The 21,567-nt window shown below is 31.7% G+C and overlaps 1 protein-coding gene across 6 annotated transcripts in view; it reads left to right on the forward strand.

Annotated features, from left to right (window-relative positions):
* LOC122634087 (titin) overlaps nucleotides 1–21,243 on the forward strand; it is a 120,648-nt gene extending 99,405 nt beyond the window's left edge. For all 6 annotated transcript variants that reach the window (XM_043822669.1, XM_043822670.1, XM_043822671.1 and 3 more), the window contains 25 exons: nucleotides 4,807–4,832; nucleotides 4,922–10,976; nucleotides 11,303–11,350; nucleotides 11,426–11,536; nucleotides 11,616–11,768; nucleotides 13,112–13,475; nucleotides 13,558–13,873; nucleotides 13,954–14,242; nucleotides 14,414–14,491; nucleotides 14,596–14,728; nucleotides 14,815–15,251; nucleotides 15,373–15,642; nucleotides 15,741–16,122; nucleotides 16,214–16,659; nucleotides 16,771–16,912; nucleotides 17,007–17,276; nucleotides 17,349–17,794; nucleotides 17,870–18,172; nucleotides 18,299–18,453; nucleotides 18,561–18,711; nucleotides 18,887–18,964; nucleotides 19,110–19,214; nucleotides 19,299–19,496; nucleotides 19,594–19,899; nucleotides 19,974–21,243. In XM_043822669.1, the coding sequence (XP_043678604.1) occupies nucleotides 4,807–4,832; nucleotides 4,922–10,976; nucleotides 11,303–11,350; nucleotides 11,426–11,536; nucleotides 11,616–11,768; nucleotides 13,112–13,475; nucleotides 13,558–13,873; nucleotides 13,954–14,242; nucleotides 14,414–14,491; nucleotides 14,596–14,728; nucleotides 14,815–15,251; nucleotides 15,373–15,642; nucleotides 15,741–16,122; nucleotides 16,214–16,659; nucleotides 16,771–16,912; nucleotides 17,007–17,276; nucleotides 17,349–17,794; nucleotides 17,870–18,172; nucleotides 18,299–18,453; nucleotides 18,561–18,711; nucleotides 18,887–18,964; nucleotides 19,110–19,214; nucleotides 19,299–19,496; nucleotides 19,594–19,899; nucleotides 19,974–20,176 (11,465 nt within the window). In that variant the 3' untranslated portion in view covers nucleotides 20,177–21,243. The remainder of the gene's footprint in view (nucleotides 1–4,806; nucleotides 4,833–4,921; nucleotides 10,977–11,302; nucleotides 11,351–11,425; nucleotides 11,537–11,615; nucleotides 11,769–13,111; nucleotides 13,476–13,557; nucleotides 13,874–13,953; nucleotides 14,243–14,413; nucleotides 14,492–14,595; nucleotides 14,729–14,814; nucleotides 15,252–15,372; nucleotides 15,643–15,740; nucleotides 16,123–16,213; nucleotides 16,660–16,770; nucleotides 16,913–17,006; nucleotides 17,277–17,348; nucleotides 17,795–17,869; nucleotides 18,173–18,298; nucleotides 18,454–18,560; nucleotides 18,712–18,886; nucleotides 18,965–19,109; nucleotides 19,215–19,298; nucleotides 19,497–19,593; nucleotides 19,900–19,973) is intronic.
* The last annotated feature ends 324 nt before the right edge of the window (nucleotides 21,244–21,567 follow it).

A 21,567-nucleotide genomic window follows, 5' to 3' on the forward strand; every position in this document is an offset into this window, starting at 1 on the left:
ACAGCAGATCGTGGAAATTACTGAGACGCCATTGAAGAAGGTAATCAAAAAGAAGAAAACACGAATCACTGAGGCTGGTGTACCAGAGGAAGTGGTGGAAGAGATCGTTATTGAAAAACCAAAGGAAGAGCAAGCCAAGCCAATTCTGGAAGAGTTAGAGAGGGCTGAAGAAGGAAAGCCAGAAGTGATCGAAGTAACAGAAACACCGACTACGAAAATAATAAAAAGGAAAAAGAAGCCAATCAAAAAAGGGGAGGCAACTGTGATAACACAAGAGATTATACAAAAAACTGGAGATGAAGCCAAGATCATGGAGGAACAGCAGATCGTGGAAATTACTGAAACGCCATTGAAGAAGGTAATTAAGAAGAAAAAGAAACGAATCACTGAGGCTGGTGTACCAGAGGAAGTGGTGGAAGAGATCGTTATTGAGAAACCGAAGGAAGAGCAAACCAAGCCAATTCTGGAAGAGTTAGCAAGAGCTAAAGAAGAAAAGCCAGAAGTGATCGAAGTTACAGAAACACCAACAACGAAAATAATAAAAAGGAGAAAGAAGCCGACCAAGAAAGGTGAGGCAACTGTGATAACAGAAGAGATTATACAGAAAACTGGAGATGAAGCCAAGATCATGGAGGAACAGCAGATCGTGGAAATTACTGAAACGCCATTGAAGAAGGTAATCAAAAAGAAAAAGACACGAATCACTGAGGCTGGTATACCTGAGGAAGTAGTAGAAGAGATCGTTATTGAAAAACCAAAGGAAGAGCAAGCCAAGCCAATTATGGAAGAGTTAGAAGGGGCTGAAGAAGGAAAGCCAGAAGTGATCGAAGTAACAGAAACACCGACGACGAAAATAATAAAACGGAAAAAGAAGCCAACGAAGAAAGATGAGGCAACTGTGATAACGGAAGAGATTATACAAAAAACTGGAGATGAAGCCAAAGTCATGGAGGATCAACAGATTGTGGAAATTACTGAGACGCCATTGAAAAAAGTAATCAAAAAGAGAAAGACACGAATCACTGAGGATGGTGTACCTGAGGATGTAGTGGAAGAGATTGTTATAGAAAAACCGAAGGATCAACAGCTTATACCTTCTACTCATATAGACGAAACAGTAAAAATTTCCGAAGTTCCAGTAACAGAAGCTGTTGATATAGAGGCAGTGATGCCAGCAGATAAAGAACTGGATGATATTGCTCATGTAAAGAAGAAAAAGAAGAAGATTCCCAAGAAGCATGAAATTGATTCGGTAGACTCAGAATATGAAAAACCGATTTTAGAACCATTGCATGAGAAAATTGAGAGTGTTCCAAAAAAGAAAAAAGAAAAGAAACCGCTCTCTCCAGAGTTACAGAAATTGATACCACAAAGAATAGAAAGGAAAGAAATAAAACCAACAAAAATACAATATTCGAAACCTGAAGATGTTATTCAAATTGGTACAGTAAAATTGCGGAAAGTGGTAGTACCAAAGAAAAAGGAACCTAAAATTACAAAAATTCCAAAAATATTATTACGCAGTAGGATCACATTTATAGGTGATTACCCACCAGAGTTACAAAAGCCGAAACTTACACTTCTTGAAGAGAATCCTATTCAAGTTGGTATTCTTTCAAGAAACACTGAAGAAGCACTTAAAGTATTGAAGAAAAAGATTAAAAAACCTAAGTTGCCGGAGAAAGAAATAACGGAATTAGAGAAACTGGATCAGGAATTTGAAAAATTGAAAGAAATTCCTTTAGAGGAAATAGAAGATAAGTCAGTATATGAACGCAAGCCTAAGAAAAAGATAGGAAAAACAGAGGAACCACAAAAATTGGTCATACAAAAAGGTAAGATTCCTGCACAGGAAGAACCACAATCCGAAGAAATTAAATTAAAGAAAGTACCCTCGAAAGAAGTAGAAGAAATGGAAGAAACTCCGAAAAAACCTGTAAAAAAAGACAAAGACACAAGTGAATCTAAAGAAACGAAACGAAAACCCAAGACAGATCTTGAGCATGAAGAATTTAAACCTACTGACTTTGATAGACCGGAGCTTGAAAAGTATGTACCCGAAGAAATTGAAAAACCAGAAGAACCTAAACCTGAACCGACACCAAAACCTTATATTAAGGAAGAACGAAAGAAACCTGATCAAGAAATCGAACAAATCCCATTAATCCCAGGAAAACCAAAATCTCCAGAACCCAAAGAAGAACCTGAAGTAAAGTTCCGAATACCGCAAAAAGAAAAACCTGTGGAAGAACCAGAAACTATAATTTTAAAAGGTTGGAAGAAAGAAAAACCAGAAGATGAAGGTCCGGAAAAATTCCTGAGTATACAAACCGAAACTCTTCCTGAACTTCCGAAAGATGAAACAGATGAAGGTGTAACACTACCTAAAATGAAGTTGAAAAAACCTAAGAAAAAACCTATTTCAGATGATGCCCATTTGCTAGAACAGGTTCCTAGCCAAGGAGGAAGTCCAGAAGATATTATAGTCACCTTAGATAAACCTGAAGACCTTGAGAAAGAAGAAGAAATTAGTGTACCAGAAGAAGTAAAAGAAAAGCCTGTCACAAAAAAGAAGAAAAAGAAGATCCCTAAAAAAGATGATATAGAAGAGTGGGTAGAACCAGAATATGAAAGACCTGTGTTGGAACCTATGCCAGAAAAGATACAATGGGAACCAACAAAGAAAAAGAAAGAGAAGAAACTACTACCTCCAGAGCTCCAAAAATTAGTGCCACAAAAAATAGAAAGAAAGGAAATAAAACCAACGAAATTAAAATACATGGAGCCACAAGATGTTGTACAATTCGGTTCAATAAAATTGAAAAAAGTAGTAATACCAAAGAAAAAAGATACTACTGTTGCAAAAATTCCAAAGGTCTTATTACGCAGTTGGATCACATTTATTGGTGATTACCCACCAGAGTTACAAAAGCCAAAACTTACACTTCTTGAAGAGAATCCTGTTCAAATTGGTATTCTTTCAAGAAACACTGAAGAAGCACTTAAAGTATTGAAGAAAAAGATTAAAAAACCTAAGTTGCCGGAGAAAGAAATAACGGAATTAGAGAAACTGGATCAGGAATTTGAAAAATTGAAAGAAATTCCTTTAGAGGAAATAGAAGATAAGTCAGTATATGAACGCAAGCCTAAGAAAAAGATAGAAAAACCAGAGGAACCACAAAAATTGGTCATACAAAAAGGTAAGATTCCTGCACAGGAAGAACCACAATCCGAAGAAATTAAATTAAAGAAAGTACCCTCGAAAGAAGTAGAAGAAATCGAAGAAACTCCGAAGAAACCTGTAAAAAAAGACAAAGACGCAAGAGAATCTAAAGAAACGAAACGAAAACCCAAGACAAAACTTGAGCATGAAGAATTTAAATCTACTGAATTTGACAGGCCAGAACTTGAGAAGTATGTTCCCGAAGAAGTTGAAAAACCAGAAGAGCCTAAACCAGAACCTACACCAAAACCTTATGTTAAGGAGGAACGAAAGAAACCTGATCAAGAAATCGAACAAATTCCATTAATTCCAGGAAAACCAAAATCTCCAGAGCCTAAAGAAGAACCTGAAGTAAAGTTCCGAATACCGCAAAAAGAAAAACCTGTGGAAGAACCAGAAACTATAATTTTAAAAGGTTGGAAGAAAGAAAAACCAGAAGATGAAGGTCCGGAGAAATTCCTGAATATACAAGCCGAAACTCTTCCTGAACTTCTGAAAGATGAAACAGATGGAGATGTAGCACTACGTAAAACGAAGATAAAAAAACCTAAGAAAAAAGCTGTCCCGGAAGAAACAGTTGATAAGACAAAACCGGATTTACTTCCAGACAAAGAAGAACAAACTGTCGTTATGATAGAGAAAATTCCTATTAAAGAAAGTAAACTCAAAGAAATTGAACAAGTGGAAGGTATGACTACAGAAGAAGTTGTAGAAAAGGTAGTGGTAAGGAAGAAAAAGAAAAAGATTGACGATTTGTCAGAAAAGCAAGAAAAAATAAATGGCATCCCGTTAGGTAAGGATGAAAAAATGGAAGTTGCAGATATTATCACTTTAGTGGAACATAAAGACACGTCAAATAAAGACAAAACTATACTACCCTTAACAGCTTTAACTGATGATATCGAAGACACTACACCAGAAACACATGATAGGCCAAAATACACAAGACCGTTAAAACCTAAAACTGATGAAATCGTATCAGAAGGTAAGCCCATTTTCACGTAATAATATTGTCAACCCTAAACAGCTATATATATTATATATATAATGTGTATATAATATATATAATATATTACATACATAAGTATGTAATATGTATGTGTATATATATAATATATATATATATATATATATATATATATATTATACATATATATGTATATTGTACATCTATTCCTAAAATATTTCCAAAAAAAATACATCAACACAAGTATACTGCATATAACACCATTTACTACCTTATTCATTCATACAGACAATATAGGCTGGGATTGGTTGTATCGCTAATTTCAACGGAAATATCATATTAAAATAATATTTCAAATTAATATTACATGAAATTGATATACTTATTAAAATATATATTTCTATTTATTATTTTTACAGTAAAAAATAAAAGAACGTAACGATATATTTACTTACCCCTTAAAGATATGACATTAAAATATTTACAGAGCAAAATTACTGCGCAAAGTATTTAATAATTATTTTAATATTATTTAATTATTATTAATATATATATATATATATATATATATTAATTATTTTATAATTAGTGCATTAATATAATTGCTTCTTTACAGATATTGTAGAGAAGACAACAGAAGAGGTGAGATAAACTGATATAAAAACATAATTGTATATATTTCTTAAGTTATTAAATAATATTAATGTTATATTATATTTGTAAAATAACAGGAAATTCAGAAAGAAATTATCGAAGAAACTCCTACTAAGAAAGTTGTTAAAAAGAAGAAAAAACCGCAGAAAATAACTGATGAAGTCACAGAGGAAATCGTTGAAGAACTAATAATAGAAAAACCAAAGAAAGAAAAAGTTCAACCAGTCACAGATGTAATGGAAAGTGCTCAAATCACAGAAATTAAAATAGAAGCTCCTCAAACAAAAGAAGAAACTCTTATCATAGAAGAAGAGGAAATAATAGAAAGTCCAACGGGTAAAGTCATAAGAAAGAAAATTAAACCAAAATCAAAAGAAAAAGAAGAACAAGTTATTGAAGAGATTATAGAAAAACCATTAGAAAAGATATCAATGATGGAACAGAAAGATATTGTGGAAATTGTAGAAACACCTTCGAAAAAAATCATTAGGAAGAAAACAACTGTTATAAAAGACGATGGTATTCCAGAGGAAGTGATAGAAGAATTCATTATAGAAAAACCAAAGGAAGAAAAAGCTAAGTCAATCGTAGAAGAAGAAAAGAAACCTTTAGAAAAAATAATTGAAGTCATTGAAACTCCAACAATGAAAATAATTAAAAAGCAAAAGCCAGCAAAGAAAGATCAGCCAATCGTCGTTGCCCAAGAAGTAATAGAAAAAACAGCTGATGAAGCTAAAATTATGGAGGAACAACAGATAGTAGAGATCACTGAAACACCATCAAAAAAAATAATAAAAAAGAAAAAGAGCACGATCACAGAGTCTGGAATACCTGAAGAACGAATTGAAGAGATCGTTATAGAAAAACCTATCACTGCAAAAGCATTAGAGGAAATCGTATCAAAGGATGGTATACAAATAACAGAAATAATAACGGGGTCTTATATAAAAGAGCTACCACAGCAAGAAACAATTTTCCCAGAGGAAACAACGCAAACTGAGCTTAAGGAAGAAAAAGTCAAAGTAACTGATATTACTATTAAGAGTGCACCGAAGAAAAAGAAGAAAATAGATGATATTCAAGAACAAATAGTAGAGGAACGTGTTGAAGAAATAGTTTCGAAAAAACCAAAAAAGGAAAAAATCTCTCCGACCATTACAACAGAAGACAGCATACAAGTAATCGAAACAATATCAGAAGATACGACGCAACAAATTCCAAAATTAAAAGTTAAGAAAGATGTTGCAAAAGTAGAAGAAACTATGGAAGAAAAGATTATAATGGATAAGGTTTTGGTAATGAAGGCTCCAAAGGAAACACAAGAAGATGTATCAGAAATTAGTGAAGTTCCACTTCAACCAGAAAAACCAAAGGAAGAGCAAGCTTCTATTATTGAAGAAGAAGCAGAAGAAATTGTAAAGACTACAAAAGTTTCTAGTAAAAAAGCACCCAAGAAATCGAAAGTTAAAGAAATAAAAGAACAACCAGAGGAAGCAATAGAAGATATTCCTTCTGTAGAAATTCCCAAGAAAAAAGCTGAAAAAATACTCCCTATTCCATTAGATGAAAAGAAAGCCATGGAAAAAGAAGAAGAAAAACCGGAGGAGATAATTCAGGAAATAGAGTTGAAAAAAGCAAAATCAAAGAAAGCAACGCCTGAAGTTATTCCTATAGAAGGTATTGAGGTAACTGAAGTAATGACAGAAATAACTTCACAAGAATTACCTGAAGAACAAGTGCCAACAGATCAAGCTCGTCCAATATTGAAAATTGAGGAAAAAACGAAAGTGACGAAAACACATGTTCAAAAGTTCCCCAAGAAGCAGATAGAAGAACAAAAAGAGGATACTGTAGAAGAACTTAAAGTAGATGAACGAATCGAAGAAAAACCAAAAACAACAATCATAACGCAAGAAGGTATTCAAACAACAGAAGTGATTACGGATACAAACGTAAGTGAAATACCAACAGAAGAGAAAGCAGAGAAAGAAACAGGATTTTTGATCGAAGAAACACCAAAGAAAAAGCCTGAAGTAACACAAGTTTCTGTTAAAAAGGCGCCTAAAAAGAAAATTTCACTACCCGAGGAACAACAAAAATCAGAAATAGTTGCGGAACTTCAAGAGCAGAAACCTGTAGAGATTGAACCAATAACTACAATCGAAGAAAAGCATGAAATTACGGAAAAATTAAAGAAGAAACGGGTAAGTAAACCGGATATTACTTCTATTAAAGAAGATTTCCCTAAGTCAGCCGATAAAGAAGATGTAACAGTTCAATCAGAAAAACCTAAAGAGATTAAGAAAGAAGAAGAGAAGAGTGTATCGGAAGAAGTAAAAGAGAAACCTGTCACAAAAAAGAAGAAAAAGAAGATCCCTAAGAAAGATGAAATAGAAGAGTGGGTAGAACCAGAATATGAAAGACCTGTGTTGGAACCTATGCCAGAAAAAATACAATGGGAACCAACAAAGAAAAGGAAAGAGAAGAAACCATTACCTCCAGAGCTCCAAAAATTAGTACCACAAAAAATAGAAAGAAAGGAAATAAAGCCAACGAAATTAAAATACATGGAGCCACAAGATGTTGTACAATTCGGTTCAATAAAACTGAAAAAAGTAGAAATATCAAAGAAAAAAGAAGCTGAAGTTGCAAAAATACCAAAGGTTTTATTGCGTAGTAGGATAACATTTATTAATGACTATCCACCAGAATTGCAAAAACCAAAAATAATACTTCTTGAGGAAAATCCTGTTCAGGTTGGTATTCTTTCTAGAAATACAGAAGAAGCATTAAAGATATTAAAAATAAAGTATAAAAAACCTAAATTACCAGAAAAAGAAATAACGGAATTAGAGAAATTGGATAAGGAATTTGAAGAATTGAAGGAGGTTCCTTTAGAGGAAATAGAAGATAAGTCAGTATATGAACGTAAGCCTAAGAAAAAGATGGAAAAACCAGAGGAACCACAAAAATTGGTCATACAAAAAGGTAAGATTCCTGCACAGGAAGAACCACAATCCGAAGAAATTAAATTAAAGAAAATACCCTCTAAAGAAGCAGAAGAAATCGAGGACACCCCGAAGAAACCGGTAAAGGAAGACATAGAAATAGAGGAACCTAAGAAAAAGAAACGAAAGCCCAAAATGAAACTTGAACACGAAGAATTTAAACCTACTGAATTTGACAGGCCAGAACTTGAGAAGTATGTTCCCGAAGAAGTTGAAAAACCAGAAGAGCCTAAACCAGAACCTACACCAAAACCTTATGTTAAGGAGGAACGAAAGAAACCTGATCAAGAAATCGAACAAATTCCATTAATTCCAGGAAAACCGAAATCTCCAGAGTCGGAAGAAGAACCCGAAGTAAAGTTCCGAATACCACAAAAAGAAAAACCTGAGGAAGAACCAGAAACTATAATTTTAAAAGGTTGGAAGAAAGAAAAACCAGAAGATGAAGGTACAGAAGAATTCCCCAGCAAAGAACAAGAAACTGCTCCTAAAGTTCCTGAAGACGAAACTGAAGAAATTATCTTAAAGCCTAAAATGAAGTTAAAGAAACCTAAAAAGAAGGAGGCAGAAGAAAAACCACAGGAGGAAATAATGATTAAAAAACCTGTTATTGTCAAAGAGGGAAAAGAAGAGGTAGTAGAGGAAGTTACTTTGAAGAAAAAACAAAAGAAAGAACCAGTTCCTGAAGAAGTAACTGAAGAAGTTATTTTGAAAAAATCAGAACCTAAAAAAGAAGAGAAGGCTCCTGAGGAGATAACTGAAGAAGTGGCCATAAAGAAAAAACCAAAGAAGAAACCCGTAATTGAAGAAGCTGCGGATGAGGTTACGGTCAAGAAGCCTGTTGTTGTGGAAGAGGAAAAGGAAGAAGTAATAGAAGAAATTACGTTAAAGAAAAAACCAAAGGAAGAGCCAGTACCTGAAGAAGTAACTGAAGAAGTTGTCTTGAAAAAACCAGAACCTAAAAAAGAAGAGAAGGCTCCTGAAGAGATAACTGAAGAAGTAGCCATAAAGAAAAAACCAAAGAAGAAACCCGTAACTGAAGAAGCTGCGGATGAGGTTACGGACAAGAAGCCTGTTGTTGTGGAAGAGGAAAAGGAAGAAGTAATAGAAGAAATTACGTTAAAGAAAAAACCAAAGGAAGAGCCAGTACCTGAAGAAGTAACTGAAGAAGTTGTCCTGAAAAAACCAGAACCTAAAAAGGAAGAGAAGGCTCCTGAAGAGATAACTGAAGAAGTGGCCATAAAGAAAAAACCAAAGAAGAAGCCCGTAACTGAAGAAGCAGCGGATGAGGTTACGATCAAGAAGCCTGTTGTTGTGGAAGAGGAAAAAGAAGAAATAATAGAAGAAATTACGTTAAAGAAAAAACCAAAGGAAGAGCCAGTTCTCGAAGAAGTAACTGAAGAAGTTGTTTTGAAAAAACCAGAACCTAAAAAAGAAGACAAGGCTCCTGAAGAGATAACTGAAGAAGTGGCCATAAAGAAAAAACCAAAGAAGAAGCCCGTAACTGAAGAAGCAGCGGATGAGGTTACGATCAAGAAGCCTGTTGTTGTGGAAGAGGAAAAAGAAGAAGTAGTAGAAGAAATTACGTTAAAGAAAAAACCGAAGAAAGAGCCAGTTTCTGAAGAAATAACTGAAGAAGTTGTCTTGAAAAAACCACAACCTAAAAAAGAAGAAAAAGCTCCTGAAGAGATAACTGAAGAAGTGGCCATAAAGAAAAAACCAAAGAAGAAGCCCGTAACTGAAGAAGCAGCGGATGAGGTTACGATCAAGAAGCCTGTTGTTGTAGAAGGGGAAAAAGAAGAAGTAGTAGAAGAAATTACGTTAAAGAAAAAACCGAAGAAAGAGCCAGTTCCTGAAGAAATAACTGAAGAAGTTGTCTTGAAAAAACCAGAACCTAAAAAAGAAGAAAAGGCTCCTGAAGAGATAACTGAAGAAGTGGCCATAAAGAAAAAACCAAAGAAGAAGCCTGTAACTGAAGAAGCAGCGGATGAGGTTACGATCAAGAAGCCTGTTGTTGTGGAAGAGGACAAAGAGGAAGTAGTAGAAGAAATTACGTTAAAGAAAAAACCAAAGAAAGAGCCAGTTCCTGAAGAAGTAATTGAAAAGGTTGTCTTGAAAAAACCAGAACCTAAAAAAGAAGAAAAGGCTCCTGAAGAGATAACTGAAGAAATGACTATAAAGAAAAAACCGAAAAAGAAAGCTGTAACTGAAGAAGCAGCGGATGAAGTTACGATCAAGAAACCTATTTTTGTAGAAAAAGATAAAGATGAAACTATAGAGGAAATCACTTTGAAGAGGACACCAAAGAAAAAATCCAAAGAATACATTAGCAAGGAAGAAATTGAAGAAAATGTAGTAGTTATAAAGAAAGCTGAAAAACCAATAGAAAAGGATGAAGTACATACCGATATAACTTTAAAGAAAAAGAAAGAAATTAAACCTACAGAAGAAGTTGAAGCAGATGAATTAACGATCCAACAAATAGAAGAAATCGGAGTACCAGAGGAAGAAGAATTGATTGGAGAATTCACTTTCAAACGTAAACCACCGAAACAAGCACCTAAACCAATTGAAGAATTATACGAAGATGTTACATTACGTAAATTACGTCCAAAAAGAAAACCTAGAAGCGATATTAAAGAAGTTACTGAAATAGAAAATGTGACATTCAGACCACGTCGAATAAAAACTAAAGAAGATGTTGAGCAAGAATTTAAAATCTCATTGAACACGTATGAAGAAGAAGATATTTCAATGTCTGGTAAAGTTCGCTTAAAACCGAAAAAACGTCAAATGACATATTCAGAAGAAACTGGAGAAGAAACAATTCAACTTATTCAAGAAGTTGAAGATGACTCTGGTCCTATTATAGAAGAAATCATTGACGAATCTGATGAAGAAGATAAAGAAGAGTATAGTATCGACGAACTTGAAACCGATGAGTTGAAACTTCCTTTGAGAAGAAAAGTAAAGAAACAACCTCGTCCATACTCTGTAGAAGAATTCGAAGAAGCGGATGTTAAAATGAAATTGAAACGTGAACGAAAATATTCTTACGAGGAAACAGATGAAACTTTGGCTTTGAAATTAAAAGCCAAAAGACGACCATCTACTTACGAAGAAGGTTTGATAATACTCTACTATTGTTTGCTTTTGCAGTTAACATTCTAATTTTCATGTAATATACTTTCAGCTTCATCCTACATATATTCGTTATTTTTAGCATAATTTTTCATTTCCAGTTAACAGTGAGTATATCATTCCTTCTTTAGGTATCCAAAATTTCATTCGATCCTCATACTAAAAACCTGCGATGAAAAGCATATCGGTTTGAAAAATAAAAAAACCATAAGAACATTGTTATCATCATAATAATTAACAGTTGCTTAGCTACATTTGATATCAATTCATTAATTTTTTAAAATATTTTACATTAAATGTAAATTACAGAAGAAGCAACGCTTAGCATCACCAGAGAAGAAGATATTTTCGAAGAAGGTAAATATAAGCATGTATTAATATACTCATATAGATAATTATAATGGTTTTTTATAAAATATATAATTTTTATAGAAGTGGAATATGTTGTTCGTGATGGCGATACGATGTACTCAATTTGTTCATACGTAGCTGAAACAGATGAAGCAATTAATCTTGTTGAGGGTGAAAAAGTATATATAATCGGTAAGGGTTATATATTTATTACTAATTAATAAATAATAAAAGGCATACGCGCGTATCATAAATGTATTGTCTTTTTTAGATCATACAAATCAAGACTGGTGGTTTGTAAAGAAGAACTTAACAGAAGAAAAAGGATGGGTGCCAGCGCAATATCTATTAGATGAAATACATTATACATTGTATTTACAACGTAAATTACATGAAAAGATCGACAAATTACCTGTATTTGAAAGTAAGTTTTATTATACGAACTGGACAATTTTTAAATTATAATAGATAGATAATACTAACGTGTAAACAAAAATTAAATTTATTACGTGTGTGAATAACTGACACTATTTAGTTGACAATGAAGCAATGAACTGCAGTACACTATGCTTTTATAGTAGAAATATCTTTTTAAGGATGATAACTCTTAAAGATTATCCTATCGACATTTTAACATTCCTCCTTAAAGAGTCATTCCTAATCGAAACACGATCAAGTTATGAATAAAAAAACTTTCGATCAACTGCTTTTACAATAAAGAAGAAATCAAAGTCTCATGAACAGCTTAAAAACTACATCCAACATGATTAGGCAATGATTAAGTTCAACGAGAAAAGATGTAGCCCTTAATTTATTTCGTAACAATGTAGGAAGAATTTTGCATAAAAACTTTCAAATTTTTATTCATATAATCATTAATCATTTCAAAGCCACTATGCAAGAAGGAATTGTAACCATACCAGATAGCATAATAAACAAACAATGTTAAACGCGCGGAAAATAGAGTAGCCTAAATAACGGAGGACATTTAACAGAGATATAATATTAAAAATATGAATAATATGATATAGTAATAAATGACATTCTATTTAGTATTGATATATAGGGTATAATAAAACCAACTCCTTCAAACACTAGGATAGAATACCTCAAAAGAACATAATCTAAAATAGGTATTATAATGTTATTTAATTAATTAACAAAATTATTGGGGAAATAGTAAATATCAAATGGAATAAAAATACTCAACATATTATGTTAATATTAAGAAAAATTATTGTTTTCACCCTCAAAAAAACATTTACAGCATGGATACAAAAACAATTACAGCTATTGTCATGGTGATACTGTCCTACAAAGTTTCATTGTCTTCTTGGAATTTCATTTAAAATATTAATTAAAGAATGTACATATGATTGCACAGTAGCATAGGAATATATTAAGTTTAAAGGGATACTGAGAATTATATAAATCATAACTTGTAAGAACAATTAGATTGCTTATGCCACATTTGTGTTATGAAAACTGCAAGATAAAGGAATTCTTATTTTCAATATATTTATAATGATCTCTTTTATCATGCTCCAATGTCGAAATGTGCTCATATTTCTACACTCCATATAATAAAAAATAAACATTTAAGTTACATTTAATATCATTAGTTTGAGTTTAAGTCGTCAAATTTCTATAGCTATCTTGTATTATATGAAGTATTATATATAATACGTAAATTTTAATGTTTGAAAAAATATTTTTCATGCATAGGAAATATCTATGAATAAATACATATGATTTATATTTGTTTAGAACCAGCACCAGGAGAAAAGGCATCTGCTCCAAGATTTATTGAAAAGTTACAACCAATTCATACACCAGATGGATATACAGTGCAATTCGAATGCCAAGTAGAAGGTGTGCCAAGACCTCAAATAACTTGGTTCCGTCAAACAGCTATCATTAAACCATCACCAGACTTCCAAATTTATTATGACGATGATAATGTAGCAACTTTGATTATCAGAGAAGTTTTCCCTGAAGATGCAGGTACCTTTACTTGTGTTGCCAAGAACACTGCAGGATTTGCATCAAGTACAACAGAATTAGTAGTAGAAGCTCCTTTATCTGATCATGGATCTGATTTAACTGGACCATCCAGAAAAAGTTTGTCAAGGTATTAATATTTATTAATAATTTTTAATAATTATGATAATAAGTGAAAGAAATACTAATTGATTATCTCATTTTCTATATAGAGAATCTTCTCTGGTTGATATTCTCGAAGGAATTCCACCAACTTTCTCTCGAAAACCTAAAGCAAAATATGTTGATGAAGGTGATGATGTGATACTTGAAAGTCGTCTCGTAGCCGTACCAGAACCTGAAATCATATGGTATTATAAGGATACACAACTTACCAGCAAGGAAAATATTGTTATTGCAAGTGAAAGTGATATGCACATGTATTGTAGTCTAGTAAAAATTTCCAAAGTTCAGAAAAAACAGGAAGGAAATTATAAAATCGTTGCTAAAAATAGAGAGGGTGAAGCTACCATTGAAATACCTTTAAAAGTAAGTAATAAGTTACTAAATCTTATAATAATAAAAATGCTGAAATACGTGATACATCACTATACGTACTGTAACCATAGGTAAAAACTAGCAATCAGGAACCACCAGAAATATTAGAACCATTACAATCATATGTTGTACGAGAAGGGGAAACTGTTATGTTATCTACTCAAATTGTTGGTAATCCAGCACCAAAAGTAATATGGTATAAAGATGGGAAACCACTTAAAGATCTAACACCACAGCAAGATGGTCATATAAATACATTAACTATAATCCAGCCACAATTAGAAGATACGGGAGAATATTCTGTTATAGCTACTAATAATCTTGGCAAAGCTGAAACTCAATCAACATTGGTAGTTGAAAGTAAGATAACACTTCATTTTGTTATTCATTATTGCTATTCATAAACTTTCTATGATTCTTTATGCTTCTTATTTTACAATATTTAACAATCAAAATCTATTAACTATTTGATCACACTGATGATGAGTTTTACACTAACATTACCAAATGCTTTACTAATATATATTTCAGTGACTCCACACCTCAAGCCTTTCTTGCTTATTAACATTGAACAGCAAAAAGAAGAGTTCTGCATCTTATCCTCTAAGGGTATGAGATGTATTTATTTCTGCTTATATTTTTATTCATCTTTTGATTCTGTTATTTACCAAAAAAGTATTAAATTCTGCTTAAAAAATTTGTATAATTTATAGAAATACCAAGTGGTGCTCCTGAGCCACCATTATTCACTGAAAGATTCCAAGAACTTATAGTACCTGAAAAGAGTACATTCAAACTTGTTGCAAAAGTTACTGGAAATCCTACTCCAGAAATAACTTGGTTGAGGCAAGTATATTGCTGATATTATATTAGTTTTTATTATCATTTTTATTATTTAATATAACATATATATATTTTTTTTTTTACAATAGAAATAACGAACCATTAGAAAAATCACCAAACATAACAAAAAGCTATGATGGGGAAAATATTGTTCTTGAGATTAGAAATGCTAATTCGGAGACAGATGCTGGTGATTATAAATGTGTTGCTAGTAATCCAATTGGAAAGACTTCACATGGAGCTAAAGTTACAGTGGACGTCGATAAAGTCACATTTACAAAGAAATTAAAAGAAAAAATCACTGTTGATGAATATAAAATGTTGGAACTCATTTGTGAAACCTCTCATACAGTATCTACTACATGGTGGCATAATGAAAAAGAAATCAGTGGTATGGATCATCGTGAAATTATTCAGGAAGGTCGAGTACATAAGTTAGTCATCAAAAAGACAAATGCAATAGATGAAGGCATATACAAGTGTACTGTCAAAAATCAAACAACATCTAGTACTGTCACTGTGAAACGTATGTATCTTAATCACATTATATTTTAGATTAGATAGACCACATTTATACTTTATTTAATTAATTTACACTTGATTATTATAAAAATCTTCAATCTAATTGAAACAATTCTTTCTTACAGCTGCTAAGCCTGAATTTACAAGAAAACTACAAGACTTCGAAGTTAAGGAACGTGAAATAGCAATTTTAGAAGTTGAAATAACATCTGAAACTGTAAATGTTGAATGGTATAAAGATGGAGTACTATTGAAACCAAGCAATGAAAAATTAGAATTTGTAAAAGAAGGCACCATAAGAAAATTACTTATCAGAAGTGCATCAGTTCATGATGAAGGAGAATATACATGTACATTGCCTGATCAACAATGTACAGCTGAAGTTACTGTTGTTGGTACGTATTTGTATATTTCTTTAAATAATTTGGTAATTATTATTTTATAGATACTTATAAAGAGCAGTATAACAAGGCATTCACTTGATATATTTCAGAATTGCCACCAGAAATTATTACTAAGATGCAAGATGTGACAATAGCTAGAGGAGAGAAAGCAATTTTCGATATTGAGTTAACTAAAGGTGATGCACTAGTGCGTTGGTTTAAGGATAATCAGGAATTACAGTTCTCTGAACATGTGCAACTTTCTATCGATGGCAAAAGGCAAAAATTGAAGATTTACGATTCAGAACCTGAAGATGCAGGTGTCTACACTTGCCAAGTTGGAAAACAAACATCTTCGGCGAAATTAACTGTTGAAGAACCTGGTGTAGATTTTATTGCCAAATTACCAGATGTTACATTGGTATCAGTAAATGAAGATGCTACCTTTTTAATCGAAATATCTCAATCAAATATTCCAGTCACATGGTTAAGGTATATATAACAGATATTTTTTTTCACATATTATACATAAATGTTACATATTCTGTAATTATAATAAAATATGTAAAAATTGAATTTATAGAAAAGGAGAAATCATTAAAAAATCAGAAAAATATATTATTATTGATGAGGGTAATATAAAGAAACTCATTGTGAAGAAATGTACAACAGAAGATATTGCAGAATATACAGCTGTTGTAACAAATGTAAAAACATCATCAAGATTAAAAGTTGAAGTCATAGAAACACCTCCGAAAATTAACCCAGATACTCAGACAAAATACACAGTGAACAAAGATGATGATATTGAAATTATAGTCAAATTCACAGCAACACCAATGCCAACAGATGAATGGACTGTTGATGGTCGCATTGTTACAAAATCTAAGAGAATCACTCCTTCGATAGATGAGGAATCTGCTGTTTTAACTATTACAAAAGTGCAGGAAGAAGATATTGGTGATTACAACTTAAGACTCTTCAACCCACATGGTGATGCTTCTATAGTAATAAATGTTGCAATTGCACGTAAGTAAAAAGCTTTAATGCAAATAATAATCAACTTTCATGTTGCTATGAATTTGAGATTATCATAGATATTAATTTTGTATGTCATTAAAAAAAAATTTTTTTATTCAGAGCCACCTAGCAAGCCAGGTACTCCAGAACCTTTAGAATTAACAAATGAAAGTATTACACTGCATTGGAAAAAGCCAGAATCCGATGGAAACTTGCCAATCACAGAATACATATTGGAATACCATGAGAAAAATGAAACTTTGTAAATAATAAAATATATTATTTTATATATTAATGTTTATATAATCCATAATTCTTTGCTTTAATTTTTACAAATATGTATTATTTATTTTTAGATGGACCAAAGTCACAGAAAAAATCATTGAAACAAGTCATACAGTAACAAAATTAACAACTAATAAAGAATACACTTTCCGTGTAACAGCTGTTAATAAAATAGGTCTTAGTGAGCCATCTTTGGAAACACAATATCTAAAAATTTCAAAGCCATCAGAAATAGAGCCACCAATTATATTGGAGCCACTAAAAAGTATGAATGTAGGTTTAAAACAAACCGTAACACTTTCTTGTGTCATTAGAGGATCACCAGCACCAGAAATTACATGGTATATAATTTCATTCATATTACATAGAAATATTTATATATAATTTATTTATTGTTTGAATTGCTCCATTAGGTTCAAGAATAATCAACCATTTGCTGATACTAATATAACTTATGAAAATCGTGTAGCAAAATATATAATCTTCGAAACAACAGAGACATCTTCAGCAACATTCACTGTAAAAGCAGAAAATGAAGCTGGCACAGCAGAAACCACATGTCAATTAAAGATACAAGAGCCACCAAAATTGATTGTTGATGAAACATTGATAAATCAGAAATTACCTGTTAGTTCTGAATGGAAAATTGATGTTCAAACCAAAGGTTTCCCCACACCGAATGTAACATGGTCGAAGAATAGTCAAAAGATAATCGATAAGCGAGTATCAACTCATATTGTAGAGAAAATTTCAACCATTTATATCAGTTCTATTATTAGAGAAGATACTGGTACTTACACAGCAGAAGCAACTAACGAAGCTGGCAGTTCTTCTGTAGATATTCAGCTCAAGGTTATAGGTAAGTTAAAATGATAAATTAGATCTCTTTATCAATTATATTTTACATATATATATAAAATTATTTCCTTTTCAGATAAACCAGGTAAACCTCAAGGACCAATAATAACAAAAGAGATCAGGCGAGATCGTATCACAATTGAATGGAAAGCACCAATTGATGATGGTGGTCTTGAAATAGAAAAATATACTATTGAGAAATGTGAAACAGCTAAGATGAATTGGATAAAAGTAGCTGATGTTGATAAAGACATAGAAAGTTTCTGTGTACAAAAATTACAATTAGAAGTAGAATATATATTCAGAGTAATTGCAAAGAATATTGTAGGCGCATCAGAACCTTTAGAATCTGAGCCAGTAAAAACAAGAATGTCTTATGGTACGTATTCTTTACTTTTGTTTAAATTATTAAGTTTATACATATATTAAGTTTATATTAAAAAATACTTAATGTATATCTATATTACTATATGCGACTTTTCTATATTTTGTTTAATCATTATAGATCCACCTGGACCACCAAGAGGGCCTTTAGAGATTTCTGGCATGACCAAAACATCTTTCACAATAAAATGGCAAGTTCCAGAAAATGATGGTGGTTCGCCAATTATAGATTATATCGTTGAAATAACAGAATCAACAAAGAAAGCATGGCAGAAGGTATATACATAAATTATAAAAATCCTATTATTTATTGAGATTTTATAAAATCCCATATTTATCTTCAAAATATTGAATAAAATGAAAAAATAATAATTGAATTATAGGTGGGCAACACAAAGGCTGATATGACAAACATTAGTGTATCGAATCTAAAAACCGATATGTCATATGATTTTAGAATAACAGCAAAAAATAAAATTGGAATGGGTGAACCATATATTTCAGAGGAACCAATTATAGCTGGAAAGCGAGCAAGTAAGTGTTAATATCTATAGAATAAATGAATTAATAAAAACCAATTTATAAAATTATTACTTAACAAATTATAGAACTATGCTTAGATTTATAAAACTATGCTTATAAAAATACTACTTATTATTATTTCTTAAAATTTTATTACTTTAATGCTTATGCTTTTGCTTTTGCTTAGAAATAACAAAGCTTACAGATAGCAGTTTATATGCTTTACTAGGCATATTTCCACCATCAAAAATTGTTATAAGTAAAAGTAAGTACATCGATTGCTCTGATATATGCACCATAAACTTCACATTAATCAATTTTTTAATAAAATCCTATCAATAAATTTTAACGAGTGTAATAACAAATAAATTTACAGAACAATGCAATAAATATATATTCTGTATTTTTAGCTCCGCCATCTAGTCCACTCAATGTTCGAGTAATAAACTTTACAAGTAAGAGTGTAACACTTACATGGTTTCCGCCAGCTAATAATGGAGGAACTGAACTTACAGGTAATTAATCAGTTAACCCTTTAGTTTATTAAAAAATATTATTATATGCATATAATATATATTTCTTTTCCAAATATCAAACAGGCTACATTATCGAAAAACGACCATTAATTGGTAAAGGTGCACGATGGATAAAAGTCGTTACTTTAGATGCTACAACTCACCAATACTGCATTGAAAATTTAAAGGAAAGTGAATTTTTGTTTAGAGTATTTGCCGAGAATAGTATGGGTCTCAGTATACCTACGAATTCGGAGCCAGTTACTCTTAAAACTCATGCTAGTATGTATATCTATAAGATTAATGATTATATATCTATACAATTAATTTAATGAGACAGATTTGAATACTATTCTAATCATATTTCTACTCCTATTAGCTGTACCATCAGCACCTACTGCCCCATTAGAAATCAGACAAATAGCTGCAAATACAGTGGTTATAGAATGGGGTAGACCAGAATCTGACGGTGGTGCACCTTTAGAAGGATATAGAATTGTTATGAGGGATGCTAAAAAGACTATGTGGATTGAGGTAGGACGAGTCAAGGCTGATATACAAAAGATAAATATAAAAGACCTTCAAGAAAATCATGAGTATCTTGTGAGAATCTATGTTAGAAACGAGGTTGGTCTAAGCGAACCATTGGAATCCGATGAACCTTTCAAGATACTACCAACTTCAGGTATGATATATATATATATAGCATCTTAATATTTATTTTTCATGAACTCATATGCATAATCTTTTTTATCTCAGAATTATCAGTAGTAGAGCCAATTGCAGAAGCCACAGACAAAGGCGAAACTGCATCTGTGAGTTTCAGTACAGAAAATACAAGTTCCTGGCTCCGAGAGCATAACATGGATGCTGATATTCATTCTTATGCGAGAGCAAGACTTCTTAGAAGAGACGAATACTTTTTCCGCATTTGGCATTATGCTAAGAAACTATTCGAATAAGCATTTCTATAATTTTAAATGGTTATCCTATTATCTCTAAAAAAATTTATCGCTTATCAAAAACGCATCTGATGCTTATTTTGTCGTCAAATGCAATAGAAAAAACTAATATCAAGGTTAGAAATGAAGGATCTTTTTGATTATAAGAATAAGTGAAGAAAGAGACAAAAACGAAGAAGAATCTACGGGCTTTCTCAAACTAACAACAATGTCACTTACAAATCTTCCATAGAAACGAATAATATAATAGGTTAACTTTCTTTTTTTTTGTTGTTGTTTTGTGAATTAAAACAGGAGACTGGACGAGTGTAGAAACTAGTCAGAATAGAGGTTATATCATTATTCTCTAATGAAGTAAGGTTTTTCGAAAGCAATTCAATTATCAGAATTTTGTAAATAATCTCTTCCGAAAAATTATCAGATTGAACGAAGATATTCACATTTACAAATCTAGCAAACAAGGAGAAAACGTTTACCAAGAGATGAGAAAAAGAGAAAGAACGAACTACTTCCTACGATTTCCCACAAAATAATATTTTAAAAGGAGAACGACAATGCAATTAGACGATGACTCGGAATTGTCTTTTAAAAATGACTTCTCTTATAAAAAGATGTGATATGATATGAATGACAGAATAGTCGAAGGATTGAAAATCAAACTATCCTTTTTCCCTTTTTCCTTACCTTATCCCCTCCTCCCTATATATCTCCGCCCAAGAATGTTGCAAACGGTAGGCAACGTTCAGTCACTTATTTAAAGTTTTTGGGAGGATTACTTTAAGTATTTATTATTAATCTATAATCCATATTTATAATATTACTTGTTATCATTGCCGATAGGTTTAATTAAATAATTATTGATTATCGTTGATTATCGAATCGACATTTTAAAGGACTGGTCGTAACAGTCGAATTAAACGAGATAAATGTTATGCCCCGTTGGTATTATCGCGAGACGTAATAAATATAGGTGCAAAACATCACTAATATACCGACGACGTGTCGCATTACTCGTAATTACATTGTAAAATATTTTACGAATTAAATTATGACAAATTATAAACATATCTGGCCTTTTTTTTATTATCGATACTCTTTCACACCCTACTTTCTTGTTCGATCAATCAAAAACAAAGAAATATTTGTAGATATTATTTTGCAAATAAAAAAATTACTTTTGTTACGTGAGATTTGAGCAAAATTATATAAATTCAGTCAAAAATCTAAAAAATTATAATACAAATTATTGACTATAATTGAATATAATATTGAATATAGACTATATATTGAATTATAGTATAAACTTGTGACGAGTTATAAAACTATTACGTATTAAAATAGTTTATAATAATTAAAAATTACTTTTTTTTATAAATATTATTGATATATAG

The sequence above is a fragment of the Vespula pensylvanica genome, chromosome 14 (assembly GCF_014466175.1).
Source record: "Vespula pensylvanica isolate Volc-1 chromosome 14, ASM1446617v1, whole genome shotgun sequence".
In the NCBI taxonomy this organism is placed as follows: Eukaryota; Metazoa; Arthropoda; class Insecta; order Hymenoptera; family Vespidae; genus Vespula; species Vespula pensylvanica.